This window comes from Rhinichthys klamathensis, unplaced genomic scaffold (assembly GCF_029890125.1).
Source record: "Rhinichthys klamathensis goyatoka isolate OS25496 unplaced genomic scaffold, OSU_Roscu_1.1 h1tg000430l_1, whole genome shotgun sequence".
NCBI classification, from domain to species: Eukaryota; Metazoa; Chordata; class Actinopteri; order Cypriniformes; family Leuciscidae; genus Rhinichthys; species Rhinichthys klamathensis.
Window position 1 is genome coordinate 566968 of NW_026606926.1, and position 11862 is coordinate 578829.

At 37.3% G+C, this 11862-nt stretch overlaps 1 protein-coding gene across 2 annotated transcripts; it reads left to right on the forward strand.

The window, feature by feature from the left end:
* The first annotated feature begins 3779 nt into the window (after positions 1-3779).
* Positions 3780-7002, forward strand: lum (lumican). Of its 2 annotated transcripts, none has more exons than XM_056235748.1 (3): positions 3780-4054; positions 4899-5804; positions 5886-7002. In XM_056235748.1, exons 2-3 carry the CDS (start codon positions 4925-4927, stop codon positions 6038-6040), a joined length of 1035 nt encoding a protein of 344 aa, XP_056091723.1. In that variant the 5' UTR covers positions 3780-4054; positions 4899-4924; the 3' UTR covers positions 6041-7002. The 2 variants fall into 2 exon arrangements, with proteins under 2 accessions (XP_056091723.1, XP_056091724.1); XM_056235749.1 differs by lacking the exon at positions 3780-4054 and adding an exon at positions 4098-4179.
* Positions 7003-11862: the final 4860 nt, after the last annotated feature.

Consider the following 11862-nt stretch of genomic DNA (forward strand, 5'->3'; position numbering starts at 1 on the left):
CATAATCTCAAAGATATAGTGAGCAAGGGCTTAACTGTCAATAAAACTGGTATAAATGAAGCTGACTGACTATCACGGTCTTTTGACCAAGGTTTATGAACTCACTGTTTCGCTACTGTGTTTCACTGTAAACATAAGCCACCCTGCAAAGTTTTACAGTGTTTTCTTTTGTTTTCTTTAGTCAGCTCTCTCTGCATTTTTGAAGCCAATGTGAATTGTGTGTGGCTAAACAAAGACATGCATTGAAATGGGAACCATATGTGGTACTCCTCAGATATAATTAAATGAGTAGGCCTATCATGACTCAGCTCAATAAACAGCTGGCAAAAAACTGTTGGTTAGTATGACTGAAGCCTGATAGCATTAGGTTTTGCCAGTAAAAGTCAATTGTAAATGTCAGATCAGGTGGAAATAACGGCTTAAACCAAAAGGAGAGGAAACCCTGTAAAGCTGTTGACAAGACCTGAAGAATCAACATTCATTTCATTGTAGGGTCATAATATGTGGTTTAATTTAGTCAGTCTACAACCAGTTTTGTCTGTCTCCAAAGCGTCCAGGCCAGGAAAATGGCTGGAAATTAGGAAACTTGACTGGAAGTGTCTGGCGCTGTTAGAAACCAAGCTGAGGTTGTAGACTTTCCTGTGCGTAGACAGAGGGAATATATCCACTAACGTCACTATAAACTCATGTAGGTGAGATGAAAAGAGGAAATGATACTCAACAGAAACCTTCAAGGAGACAAATCTCCCAGTAAACACTTTAAATGGGTCAATGCTGGAGCTGTTCATGGAACTGGAGTCGAGAATCTTTCCAGTGATCTTCAGGATACTGAGGTTCTCATTTTCCATGTGTCCAGACAGGAAAGACGGAGAGAACACAGCTGGACAACAGAATACTTACTGTATTATACAAAATACTTAACGTCATTGCTCAAGTCGGGCTGGAAATAGTCAGGCTTAGACACTGGCTTTGTGGTCAAATAAATACATTTGTACCATAAAACTGCCAGCTCTATTTGTCAGAATATTTCTCCAAAAAAAAAAGAAAAATTGTGACAATGTTATAGGTTGGTAACTGTATATTTGACAGTTCAATTAATGTCACAAACAATATATTATGTTATAAAAATACACATACATTAACAAAAATATGAAAAAAGTAACTTTTAAAATTAAAATAAAATCCAAACAAATATGATGGTTCTGGGAATGACCTTGTTATTCATACTTTTACTTTATAAAACACTATTTTACAATAAAACTGCATCTGTTGTTGTTTAAATAGTGCATTTCAGGGTTATTATAGTTAACTAAAACTTAAAAACAAACAATTAAGATAAATTCTAATAAAAATAAAAAACGTAAAAGTTAAAAAAAGGCAACATTTATAATTTTCATTTAGTTTAACTTGATGTACATAACTAAAAAACTCAACTAAAAAATAATAAAAACTATGTAGACATTTTTGTAACTAATAAAAACAACAAAAACATGCAACAAAATGACCAAAACTTTAAAATGAAAATATAAAAGTAAAAACAAATTCAAAGAATGAAAAAAAAAAACGATTACAATTTTAATTTTGATTTTATTAAAGGTAAATGCTCAGTTAACTGGTGGTGATTATTTTTGTTTAAAATACACAAGTGTTTAGTATTTAGTATTTTAGTATCACTGAGCATCAGTGATACTAAAATAACACTTGTGTATTTTAAACAAAGATAATTACCACCAGTTAACTGAGCATTTAATACATTACCTGATTATATGGGTATGTGTTTGAAAAGGCATTCCAGAATGGTAAGCAATATGCTAAGATTGTTAAAACTAAAGTGCTTCTGTGCTTCTGCAGCAGATTTTTTTCAGTCACCCTGCAGATGTAGCATTTTTTCCATGGTTTGAGAGCAATAGCAAGTCTTGCATGCCAGCATCAGGTACAGCTGCACAGGTTTGCCTTGACCTGCCCCTGCTACATAACTTCATACACGATGTCCAAACATGAGCTCTTGCCCTGAGGCCTGACAGATGAGTGGAGCGATGACCTCCAGGGGACATGACAGATGAGGAACGGGTGATAGGGTCACAGCGCTGTTGACAGGCATGGGCACTGCAGAGCAATTTAAGACCATTCAACTGCATCTGATCCACGGCCTAGCAGTTACCGTACATGCTATAACATGCCATTGTGTTAAAGCATGTAACTAGAGTTTGTATTTGTATTTGACTCTCAATCTCTTGTTTTCTATTCTCCCATCATTTTTTTATTTTTAGTAAAATTATGACCATTATTATTTATAATAATTGTACAATTTGTTTTAATTCATTTTAAATGATGGCAATGGACCCTACATGATTTATGTTTTTATTTTATTTTATTTTATTTTATTTTATTTTATTTTATTTTATTTTATTTTATTTTATTTTATTTATTTTATTATTTTATTTTATTTTATTTTATTTTATTTATTTATTTTTTATTATTATTATTTTTTTTTATTTTTTATTTTTTATTTTTTTTTATTTAACACACTCAGTGAACCCCTCATTTCTTTTTCTTTTCTTTTTCTTTTAGTAATATGATGACCATATAGACGTTTAGAAACTTATTTGTGAGTTGTGATTGTGCAATTGTGAATTATTCTTTTAACAATTTAATTTATTTGACTTAATTTATTTATATTTTATTTTTGGAGTACAAATTCATTGCTACTCATGGCTTTTTTAAATTGTCAACTTTTTTAAAGTTAAATGATGATATTTTATTATTTTTCTTTTCTTTTATTTATTTATTTTTTGTTTTGTTTTGAGTCAACACACTCAGGAAACCTGTCATATGACAACCTGATTTTTTTTTTTTTTTTTTTGGTAGTAAAATGGAGACCATGTAGACCTTTTTGTCCTGTATGATTTATCAATTTAATATTTAATAATTATAATAGAATTAAAATTCTTTCATTTTATTATATTTTATTTGACATTTGGTGTGCTGATTTAATCTTGATAATCTTTATTGACTTTGCAGTATAATCTAAAACAGTACATAATCCCATCTCCTCTGATAAACACAAGGTTTACAGAACCGACCTCTCATCTGGTTTTCTGGATTTACTGCATTCCTAAAAGCCAAAGTGTGCTATTAAAGCCAAACTGACCTGCAATCAGCTCCGTCTCTCCTGGATCCCTCATGAGTTCCAGTCCACCGCTGTGTGCGAGCTGCCCATCATCACAGAGGTCTACGACTACAGCCAGACAGAAGCCGTCTGGCTTTTATGAGGTTTAAGATTAAAAGATGGCACACTGTTTGATGATATATAGTCTACCAGCTGTTAAGAATTGGACACACTCTCCGTTCAGATGCTGAAGATAGACAACACAGTTATGTAAGACTGGTTTGGCCCACTACCTTCTTATTTGGTCAATTTTTCCAAGTCTTATTTACAGCCTAGTAGTCTAATAGCAGGCAGCTGTCATTTCAACTAGCCAACTTTTTTCTAGGCGATTTTCCAAAAAGTTTTGTTAACATTTGTTTTATTACGAATATTTATTTTTTTATGAGAAAAGCTTAGCATTAGCTATGACGGAACCGGTGGTCGAGGTGTTTGTTGGCTTGTTTGCGACTCACACAATAGTTGAATTGTTTTTTGGGGATTGTTTGGAAAGGATGGGTTGGAAAAGTGTGTGTGTGTGTGGCAGTTATACAGGTATATATATTTTGCAAACCCTCCCCAGTGAGTCGTTGCTCCTTTCTTTGTCCCATGAAGGACTACATGTCCCAAGCTGTTTTGTTACACCTGAATCTTGTTAGAATCCATATGTGCCACGGTGAACAACTGCTGACATCTACGCACTAGAACCGCCTGACTTCTGTTTTCTATCAATCTTGGGCGACTAAGGTCTGGCTTGAGTGTCTCTCTCTCTCTCTCTCTCTCTCTCTCTCTCTCTCTCTCTCTCTCTCTCTTGGTGTCTGCTCTCTCCCTCCCTTACTCTTTCTCTCCAGAGTCCTCGGGCCGCACACAACTCTACCTGAAGTCGTACAAAGAGAGAGAAGCAGGAAGGTAAGGATATCTAGCATCTGAATGCTCATGCTCGCTTTTGATCTGTCTGGATTATCAGAAATCTGCTTGGCAGATTTTCTGGGGTGGACTGAAACAGTATGAACATATTGCGGATACTCGGCTTGGTAACGTTTGAGATGCTTCCAGTTCTAAGTACATTTTAATTAAATGATTTTAAGTTGTTCTAAATAATTCAGTTTGATGATTGAATGCATGAGCTAGTAGAAGAGAATTATTAAGCATGCAAGAATTTTTATGTTGTGCTTAAACAGAGAGAGGTTTTGCAGTACTGGATTTAATTTGGCATTTTCCTGCTATGGATGGTTTTGACACAAATACTGTGTTGCAAAATTCAGTGTGTGACACCTGCTGCAATTTATTCCTCTTTTAACCTTAATGAAATATTATTTTATTAGCCAATATTATAAAAGGACTCTTGCATCGTTCATTTACAATTCAATTTGAATTCAGCATTGCACGCAAAGACAGAGGAGACATGAAGTAACGTTAATGTAACTTGAGATGAACTTGGATCTGCACATAAGAAATGTGCGTCTAATTTGTGTGGGGAGGAATGGCTGTCTGGGCCTTTTTGCACTCTTGAGGATGAAGTCATCAATTTCCATTAGAAGAATGTCTCTGGTTTTAGTTTATGTCTGAGGTTCACCGTAGAAAGTTCTGTTGTTCTTACACATTTTTTTTACACATAATAGTATATAACCAAAGAAACCTCTTCTCTTCTCTTCTCTTCTCTTCTCTTCTCTTCTCTTCTCTTCTCTTCTCTTCTCTTCTCTTCTCTTCTCTTCTCTTCTCTTCTCTTCTCTTCTCTTCTCTTCTCCTTCAGGTTCGATTCATCTAAGTTCTGCAGCCATGTTTGCTCTCGGCTCCTTCTTATTGGCTGGACTGGTATGTCAGAGTTTGGGTCAGTATGATTACGAAGAAGAATACTACATGCCCTACGCACCACTGGAGGGAGCATCAACTGCCAATTGTGCCCAGGAGTGCGAATGTCCCCCCAACTTCCCCACAGCTATGTACTGCAACGGGCGCAACTTGAAGTTCATTCCCATTGTGCCGACTGGAATCAAATACCTCTACCTACAGAACAACTTAATTGAGGAGATCAAGGCTGGCGTTTTCGATAATGTCACCGACCTTCGCTGGCTTGTCCTCGACAACAACAACATCACCAGCGAAAAGATCCAGGCTGGTACCATTGATAAACTGGGCAGCTTGGAGAAGCTCCTCTTCAGTCATAACAAGCTGACCAAACCCCCTGGTCTTCGTACGAAGTCTCTGGATGAGTTGAAGCTGGTTGCCAACCAGCTAAGCTCGTTCCCTGCTAACACCTTGTCTGGGATGGAAAACCTGACCACCCTTCACCTGTCCAAGAACAAGTTGACTACTGAGAGCATCACAGGTGCCTTCAAAAGCCTCAAGTCACTCGTTCTGCTGGACGTGAGCGAGAACAAGCTCAAGAAACTTCCCGCGGGAGTTCCAGCTTCGCTTTTGATGCTCTACGCCGACAATAACGACATCGACAGCATCCCTGGTGGCTACCTGGCCAAGCTGCCGCTCCTGCAGTATCTGCGTGTCTCCCACAACAAGCTGGTGGACTCTGGAATCCCTGCAGGTGTGTTCAACGTGTCCGCTCTCCTTGAGCTCGACCTGTCTTTCAACAAGCTGAAGACCATTCCTGAGATCAACGAATCGCTCGAGCACCTGTACCTGCAAGTCAACGAGATAAACAGTAAGTCTTTCTCTGTGTCTATCTGATCAAGCAACAGATTTTGCATGGTTTTTACTCCATTTCTTCTTCTTTTTTTTTCAGAGTTTGAACTGACGAATATCTGCAAGTTCAGCTCCCCGGTCAACTACTCAAAACTGAGGACCCTGCGCTTGGATGGAAACAACATCACACACAGCAGTATGCCAGATGACACGGCTAACTGCCTACGCCAGGCCTCAGAGATCATCTTTGAATAGGGTCACATCCCGCCAGTAGTTCATCAAACAAATTAAGGCTATTGCTCTTATTAGACACGCTGATTGACATCCGCACGTCTTTATTCATGATCCTGGCAACCACATCTGGTAACTTGCACGTTGGTGACAATATTTACTCTCTAAAATGTTGATGAACACGTTTGTATGAAAAATGGGCAGCAATAGTCTGGAATCTTGAAAACCTTGCACATAAAAAATCAGTCTTGTATGATATTGTACGAAGAGTAGTAGTTGAATTTGACAAGATCTCATCTAAAGAGAAACATATTTGTGCAAATTGTGAATATCCCAGTGTGCACTCTATAAGAAGTTGCACTATATGTCATCTAACTGCATCTTAATATTTCCGCATGTTAAACACCTTAATCGCTCAAAATTGTAATCATATTATTATTAAGCCTGCCGGTAAGGAAATTAGATTGTTTAGAGTAAAAGTTATGAAAAATATCTACTTGTATATAAAATGGCTAAATATGCAGCGATGTTGAAGGCTATCTAGAATTCAACTGAAACACTAAACTGAAATGAAATATTGCTGGACATTGTGTGAATTTGCTGAGGTTCAGCTAACTGTTAACTAAATCGTATGTTTGTTTTTTTATTTAACTGAGTAATTACAGTGCCAAATTGTTGTATTAATAGCAAACTAGTAGCAGCTTGAATTTCTGAACACTGCCAACATTTATACCATATTCTACTGGATCTGCATGCAGTTCATCTTAATTTTGTAACTGTAATTGCTTTCACTTCGATGGTAAACAGCATTGAATGTTTTTTGTTGATGTATTCAATACAACATTTCACATCACCACAATGTTAGTCAAATCATTGAACCACAAGATTACAGTAACTAAGTTCCCTCATTTGTTGTTGTTCTATTTTGTTTTAAAAAATAAAGCAGTTTGTTCATCTTTAATTGAATAAACCAGTTTTCTTACATATGTGGGGGGATACTGATGGTATCAATCATTATAATGAAGTCACATGTAATACATATATTAATATTATACACAATATTCAAATAATATGATACATTAACCAAAATGTTTTATTGTCAATACTAATAATTGCCACTTCATTTTATCATGGGGAATTCTCTAAAGCATCATCACAGGAAATCTTCAGTAGATATTATCAATCTTCGTAAAGTCATTAATCTTATGATTCATAAACATAAGGGCATCAATCTTGATTTGTCTAACTAAAATTAGGCTTGATTCTAGCCTCTACAGATACTAAACACAGAGTAGCTTCCTCTACGCACAGGCAAGCTACTCGATATTTTATTATTTTTAACTTGATTGCTGATCTTCTATAGCTTGACTCATGTGGATTTCCTTTTCTCAGCCCTGCTGTCTGGGATGGAAAGAAACTTCTGGTATGAATCTGTCCTCCATCCTCATCCTTTCTGGCCACTCAGCCAGACTCATGGATGGACAAAGCTCTATGAGTTTTGTTCTATTTGCAATATAGTCATGATAACATAAATACTTCCTGTAGGAAACATGTTCTCTTGATGTCTCTAGCTGAAGTATAGGCTGTGAATATAAATATAGTGATTGTAAGATGAAAAGGCTTTGGTAGAAAAGCTTGTATAGGGTGTTGTTTTTGTGGCATATCCGCTGACAGTAAAAATTTAAGTTAATACTACTTTTGAAATCATTCTATTAAGGGCTTTAGTAGGGATTATTGAGATATGTGTAATATTTGTGTCCATAAATCCCAGACTATGATCAAATTACCAAAAATGTCAGAGTATGTATACTGAATTTGATGGGAAACTTGATGAAGTATGCAGGTGTGTAACATAAATACTACATGGCCAACTACATCTGCTAATGCCATGTTGACATTATCCTTTGACTGTATATTCACTGACCTGTGATGAAGGCCTACTATAGCAAAAACCACAAAAACAATTTACTTGGGCGTTAAACAAGTACAAGTACAGCCCTGCAGAAAAAAAACTCTTGGTACTTGGTACTTATAACACTTTTATACCACGTGCAGTTGGGATGTTCGCATATTCAGACAGAGGGACAGTATTTGAGTTAGTTGTAAACATTGATTCCCTTCCTCAGCTCAGGACATACCTTGGATGAATCATAAAATATCCCAACATTTAGTCCATTCTTTCCCTTTACCTCTTCCAACCACCTGCTCCCTTCTGTCTCTAAATCCTGAAACACACGTTCATGACAGGCACTTCAAAAGTTAGATATTTCTGCACAAGTCTGAGCTAGCACTAGAAATGAGTGTTTTATTTAAAACAATAGAATTGGAGGCAGAGAACCCAGCATTCCAGAGGAATTGAGGGTCTGGGGTGACCATCTGATAGTTATACAGAGAGGCATTGTGGGAGTTCTTTTGTCCATGTGTTAGAAAGAGATGATGGATAGGCAGTTCTGGCTTTTCATTTGAAATATCTTTGCCACTTTATAACAGCCTGAGCATTTAAGTTCACCACAAGCTGATTTTGCAGGACCAACCACAAAAAACCTTTTGATTGCTTTGGTTTTTCAAGATTTTGTTGATGAAATGCAGTTTTTGAGTATCCTCACCCTCAGTCTTTCGAAAACCCAAATTATTTTTCCGCGTGGAACACAAAAAGAGTTAATTTGCACGAAATAATCGTTCACGATAGGATAAATTACATTTAGAATTTACATGCTGATTTAAATGTTTTTCTTAATGTTTAATTCCATAACCTAACAGTCAAAGTACATTGCTAGTATACTGTTTCTATGGCATTGCAAAGATGATGAAAATGAAAATGGTTGCTGTATCATATGTTTTGTGCAAGTGTTCTTGTCAGCTGTGCAATTGAGGTCTTGCTAGAAAACCACCACCTGTTATTCAGAGTCTACTAAACTCTGGAGCGACTTTGTGGGGGAAGAGACCATTGAGATGTTTCTTAGCTCGTCCTCCTACAGCTGATCTCTTGAGAGAGAGGACACAAGAGTTTCTTGTTGTTAAGAGTATGACTGTTGACTGTGTGACTGTGAACACACACAACAACAAAAAAAAGTACAAAGCAAACACAGTTTCCCTGAAGGGATGAAATTGGTTTATTTGCTTCATGTGATATCATTGTCAGAGATTTATAAACTTGTTTTATGTTGCTCTGCACAGAGAAATGTATCTTTACAGTTGGCATAAAAGTGAAATTCACCCTATCTTTATCCAAATATTTAGCAAAACGTAAGCAAGCTATTTTCTGTGAATGTGCGAGACTTCGTTCCGAATAACAAAGTACAGTAAATGGTAAAACTATTTGTGCTGCAAACCAGTGTGTTTATAATTATTATGACAGTACATTAAAATAATAATGTAAGAAATACCAGTATGCAATATCAAGCAGCCTGACGAGTTGTTTTGTACAGCTAAAAATAACTGGATACATTCAATTTATAAATTTCTGTATCCACACTTACGTTTTAAATAAGGTGGATTATTTCCGTGAATTGGTTGATTCAAACAGTTTGTTTAAAGAAATGTTTTGAGTCATCAAACCCAAATCAAGTTATTTTAATGAGACATTGGCTTAAGAATTGCTTGGGCTACATTTCTTAAAAGCATTGTAAACCTAAGGAGATCCTAAAGACCATTGGTGCCAATGGTTTCTACAAATCTACTTAGGCTTACAATGCTTTTGGGAAATGCAGCCCTAAACAGGTAAGGCCGGTTTGTTATTGAATCGTTCAGAATGATTTTGTGAAACAGTTGAGCCAATTGATTGAAAAGATTGAACTCAAAAGAAATTATTCATGAATTAAACATTGCTGGTGTAAAAAAAAAAAAAAAAAAAACACACTTCTTTTGTGGAGCTTTTTGGGCATGACCAAACATCTGGAGATCTGAAAGTGCATGTGTGCTTTGATTGTGTGGGAATTTGTGAGATTTGATGGTCCCAAATACTTAAAGGGATACTCCACCAGTTTTTCTTATTAAACTATGTTATTCCCTTAACTAAGACGAGTTGATACATACCTCTCTCGTCTCAGTGCGTGCACTATATCGCTCTGTATTGCCGCAAAACCATGTTAGCACTTAGCTTAGCCCATGCATTAAATATGGGCCAAGCAGAGAAGCGACCAAACACTTCCACGTTTTCCCTATGTAAACACAGTTACTCGAGTAGTGTAACTTGACCTGGGCTGGTGACACAAAATAAACCGTTGCGCTTTTCTAAGCGTTTAAAATTGATGACTATATTGTATGGCGGAATACCATAACAAGTGCTTTTGAGCAGTTCGACTTGGCGCAATAATATCTTCACTAGTGAAAAGTCCTCTTACCGGCTCCCGCTTCCTCTCCCCCTCCCTCTGACATTTCCGTCAATACAACCAACGTGGCTTTTACTACCTGTGCTATTAGCAAACTGCAAATCATTTGCAATGGCGGACTTTGTAGATGATTATGACTTCTTTGTAGAAGACCCAGAGCCATATCTGTTTGAACCCGAGTACACGGAGGAGGAATTAGCTCTTATGGACCGTGAGAGGAAAGAAAGATATGATCCAGAACAGACCGGAGCTGGCGAAAGACCACGGGCAAAAAGCAATTGGTGGTGCAAGTGTGACTGTTGCGAACAGATGCCGACCGAAATTGAGAGCCTGTGCTGTTTAGAATGCTAACTAGCTTCCAACAACCTGTTACTTCGTCAACTCCGCTCGAACTACTACTACCGGCGCATGTCACGTTGGTTGTATTGACGGAAATGTCAGAGGGAGGGGGAGAGGAAGCGGGAGCCGGTAAGAGGACTTTTCACTAGTGAAGATATTATTGCGCCAAGTCGAACTGCTCAAAAGCACTTGTTATGGTATTCCGCCATACAATATAGTCATCAATTTTAAACGCTTAGAAAAGCGCAACGGTTTATTTTGTGTCACCAGCCCAGGTCAAGTTACACTTCTCGAGTAACTGTGTTTACATAGGGAAAACGTGGAAGTGTTTGGTCGCTTCTCTGCTTGGCCCATATTTAATGCATGGGCTAAGCTAAGTGCTAACATAGTTTTGCGGCAATACAGAGCGATATAGTGCACGCACTGAGACGAGAGAGGTATGTATCAACTCGTCTTAGTTAAGGGAATAACATAGTTTAATAAGAAAAACTGGTGGAGTATCCCTTTAATAACAGAAATCATGAATCCTCTTTTATTCAAGGGGACAACGTTTTACCCCTTTTTCAATCATGCAATAGGACTTCAATCAGTGTCCTATCCAAATCAAAGACCTCTTATATCCCACTTTTCTCTTCTCCATCTTGAAATGTCTACAACAGGATCCAGATGTTGAAACAGATGTCGCCTGGTTACTACACACTGCCCTTTCATTCATTGTGAAGCTATGCACAACTCAAGGAGAGAGATAGATAGAGAGAGACCTACTGGGATATAGCAAGAGTGCTGGATTAACCCTCTAACATCATTGTACTTTCACCAGTTTTTGCATTCCAGCTTAATTCCACCTTTCACAGGTTGGGACGAGTTTCCATCAGTGCAAAATGATAGCTTGATGATGTCCATTGCCCCAGGGCGGTCTAGTTTAATGGGGTAAATGATCCCTCATAGTTGTGAGTGATGGAGATGAGATATGTCTATTGAAAAGAAAGACTTAAATGTCTCGAAGCCACCTGCAAGTGTTTGGGGGGTGTCATATTTACCAAGGGCCCCCAACTCCCGAGACTCCACAGACCCTTACTGCACAAAGAGAAGAGAGTAAGAAAAGAGAAAAAAATGCTGTGCTAGAAATAAGTTCCCAATGCACGCTTGCGGAAAAACAACTTCACATTTATCTTT

Bases quoted from the DNA above. Each gene is read 5' to 3' on its own strand.
- lum (XM_056235748.1), top strand. From the start codon at position 4,925: ATGTTTGCTCTCGGCTCCTTCTTATTGGCTGGACTGGTATGTCAGAGT. The intron at 5,805-5,885 runs GTAAGTCTTTCT...TTTTTTTTTCAG, and splicing joins GCAAGTCAACGAGATAAACA to AGTTTGAACTGACGAATATC.